At 38.7% G+C, this 3,774-nt stretch overlaps 1 protein-coding gene across 2 annotated transcripts in view; it reads left to right on the top strand.

Annotated features, from left to right (window-relative positions):
* The window catches only part of ADAMTS9 (ADAM metallopeptidase with thrombospondin type 1 motif, 9), a 185,666-nt gene that overhangs the window by 73,728 nt on the left and 108,164 nt on the right, over positions 1–3,774 (top strand). For both annotated transcript variants that reach the window (XM_011980349.1, XM_011980348.1), the window contains one exon: positions 1,344–1,508. In XM_011980349.1, the coding sequence (XP_011835739.1) occupies positions 1,344–1,508 (165 nt within the window). The remainder of the gene's footprint in view (positions 1–1,343; positions 1,509–3,774) is intronic.

Below are 3,774 nucleotides of genomic sequence, written 5' to 3'. Positions count from 1 at the left end.
AAAAAAAAAAAAAAAAGAAATGGACCAGACTGAATATTCCAGATTTATGCCTTTTTCATCCTTTACTTTATGAAGCACAAGGCAAACCCTCCAGTGCTTAGCACAGATGGTCCCAGGACAACAAGAGAAAGAAGATGCAGCCTCTTTCTTGCTTTTATGGTATAGTATTAGCACGCACTACTAACATAGCCCACTGTTAACACAGCCCAAGGAGATTCTTACCAAGCAGGGACTCACTCCGCCTTCCTTAAAGGGAAGAAGGGAAATGAGAAATACAAAACAGAAGTTTCCTTTTTTATGGGCCAAATCAGGAATATGGGGAAAGAAAAAGTTTCCCTGCTACAGCTCTTACATCCATGCTCTTATCCCATCCTTATAAGTGCAGTATTAACTGTTTATTTTCATCATCAAATAAATCTGAAAAGGATACTATTAATGCCCCTGAAATGGTAGTCAATTAACAGTGTATTTGATTAACAGTATCTGATTCCTGGACAAATGAACTGGAAACCTAGTGCTTTAGTTCTAGGTTAACAAATTACTTTTGCTTAAAAATCTCTACTACTTGGTTAAAAAAGAGAAAATAAGTAGTGGGTTTAAATTTTACTTAGATAGCTAACATCATAGTATAATTTCAAACTAAGTAACAAACCTTTGCAACAATATGTAATAAAATGCGGGTTGGGAGATCAAACTGTAAATTCACTATAATCCAAAGTTGCTGAGAAAGACTGGAAAGAAAATAATAAAATACTGATAATGGTTATCCTTGGGTAGTGAGATTTGGGATCATTATAATTTTTTCTTTTATGTTTTTCTATAGTTTTCAAATTTTCTACGATAAGTATGGATAAAATGATGATTATGTTCAACATTTATTAAATGAACATTGTGCCAAGAGCTTTAGTTGGATTTGTTTCATTTAGTCTTCACAACCCTTTGCGGTAGACACTAATTCTCATTTTACAGATAAGAAAATTGAGGTTCAGAGAGATCTTGTGACCTGGTTATGTAAGTGATAAAACCTAGGTTGATCTGATTTATAATTACCCACTCTTAACTCCTATGCTAGAAAATTATGGATGTTGTTTTTCAAATTTTATAGGATGGTGCTATGTTGAGTTTATTTTGTGCTTGAAACTGGCCCAGAGACTATAATTATAGAATGAATGAATAAATGAACGAAAACGAAAAAAATGAGGCTTAGTATATTTACAAATTGCTATGGGAGAGGGATTGCTGTGGGAAAAGGACACACCTGTTCCTACTCATCAATAAATCACCCCAGAAACCACAACACATTGATCAGAAATGACCCTGACTGGCTCCGCTTTTCATTACAGTGCTTGGTCACCTGTGGAAAAGGGCATAAGCACCGCCAGGTCTGGTGTCAGTTTGGTGAAGATCGATTAAATGATAGAATGTGTGACCCTGAGACCAAGCCAACATCTATGCAGACTTGTCAGCAGCCGGAATGTGCATCCTGGCAGGCGGGTCCCTGGGGACAGGTATTTTGAATGATAAGATTCTTAACTACTACATTCTTTCCTTCTTATCTGAAGAGGGCTTGCAAAGGAGCATTCCAGTGGTGGAGATTTAACCGGTGTGCCGGGTGGCATGCAGGACACCACCATGGCACTGGATCAAGCTCATGTAACTCTGCAACCATTTTGCCCCCCTTCCAAGCATTGCTGCCTGCCCTCCTGGAGCTGATTACCCCTTTTACAGATCCGCATGCCTATCTTTGCCCTTTAGCTTGAGCACACGAGCGTTTGAACAAATTCACAACAGATTTCATGTCTGGCTGATGTTATCTTCTAGCGTGCCTCTGTGGGTCTGTTACAGAAGGTGATCTAGCATCAGAGTCTCTGGCAGGAAGATCTGGAATGAGATTTGGAAAAGATATTTTGGCTCCCAACATCACAATTACAAAGCTCACCTCTCATAAATAAACCAGACTCTTCAAACATAATTAATTAGATCAAAAGTTGCAAAACCCTCACGCTTGGAAATAATCTTCTCCGAGTCCTCTGGTCTGTAGGTTCCGCAGTCTTAACTTGAGCTATTCTTAAAGGAGAGAGTGAAAGTCTCCCTTAGGCTTGCATCTGAAAAGCCACTACTCTCGGTATTAAGTCCTTCCTAATATAGAAGCAAAAGCATTCAGGGTACTATTTAAGTAGCACTCTGAGTTCCCATTAGAAGTAGAACAGCTGTCTGCTGTCACTTACGTAATCTCTTGAAGAATGACCCTCCCTTCACCCTGACCAGCCACAGCCACTTCAGTCTTTTAGCCTCTATCTTCATTTCCAAATATGCATGCAACAAGTGGAAGCAGCTTTATTATGGCACCCTTACAATTTCTCTCACTGATATGGACACTCTTCTGAATCTTCCCCATTTCATAGCATCCACAGTCCAAATAGCCAATCATATCTGAATTAATAGGGAGAGTTCACTTATACTTCTAATCTCATCTTTTTCTCTATGTCTGTATAACTTTTAGGGAATAATAAGAGGAGGAGAACACAGCTTAGGGTTACTGTCAAGATCTGAATATAACATCTGTTAGAATTGACATGCCTGTTTTTTGTCTGTCTCCACACCAGGCCATTCCTAGCACAGCTTATAATCAGAGACCCTTTTTTTCCTTTAACTGAACATGCAGTTCAGGGGAACAGATTTTTGAAGATGTTATTTAAGAGTCATAAATATTCATAAGAGAAATTTTTCAAAATGTAGTTCAGCAAAAAGAAAACCAAACCCAGTTCTACCTCTACACTGAAGAAATTTGTTTTTGCTAACATGTTTATGATTTTCTTCTAATATTTTTTAAATTAATATTATGGCTGTATTCTGACAATTGTTTAATAGAAGTGAAACTCACATAATACAAAATGAACCATTTTAAAGTGAACAAATCAGTGGCATTTAGTATATTCTTAATGTTTTGCAACTACCACCTTTTTTATCTGGTTACAAAACTTCCTCACCCCAAAAGGAAACCCTGTATACGTTAAGCCAGGGGTCCCCAACTCCTGGGTCATGGGCCATGAGCCGTGGCCTGTAAGGAACCAGGCTGCGTAGCAACAGGTGAGGGTGGATAAGCATTATTGCCTGAGCTCCACCTCCTGTCAGATCAGCGGCAGCATTGGATTCTCATAGGAGTGCAAACCCTATTGTGAACTGTACATGCGTGGATCTAGGTTGTGCACTCCTTATGGGAATCTAATGTCTGATGATCTGAGGTGGAACAGTTTCATCCTGAAACCACCCCCACCCACCCCATCTGTGGAAAGTGTCTTCCGTGGAACTGGTCCTGGGTGCCAAAAAGGTTGAGGACCACGGAATTAAGCAATCGTTTCCCACCCCACTCTTCCCTCAGTCCCTGGCAACCACCAATCTGCATTGTCTTTATGGATTTACTTTTTCTGGACATTTCATAGAAATGGAATCATGGAATTTGTGGCCTTTTGTGTCTAACTTCTTTCACATACCGTAATGTTTTCTAGATTCATCTATATTATAGCATGTATCACTACTTGGCCAAATAATATTCCATTGTATGGATGTACCAACATTTGTTTATCCATTTATCCCTCAATGGACATTTGGGTTGTTTCTACCTTTGGCTATTGTGACTAGTGCTGCTATGAATATTTATTTCAGGCATTTATTTCAGTACCTGATTTCACTTCTTTTGGATGTGTATCTAGGATTGGAGTTGCTGAATCATATAGTAATTCTGAGTTTAACTTTTTTTTTTTTTTTTTTTTT

This window comes from Mandrillus leucophaeus, unplaced genomic scaffold, assembly GCF_000951045.1.
Source record: "Mandrillus leucophaeus isolate KB7577 unplaced genomic scaffold, Mleu.le_1.0 Scaffold210, whole genome shotgun sequence".
NCBI lineage: Eukaryota > Metazoa > Chordata > Mammalia > Primates > Cercopithecidae > Mandrillus > Mandrillus leucophaeus.
The sequence above is the reverse complement of the archived record's forward strand: the minus strand, read 5'-3'. Positions and strand labels throughout refer to the sequence as shown.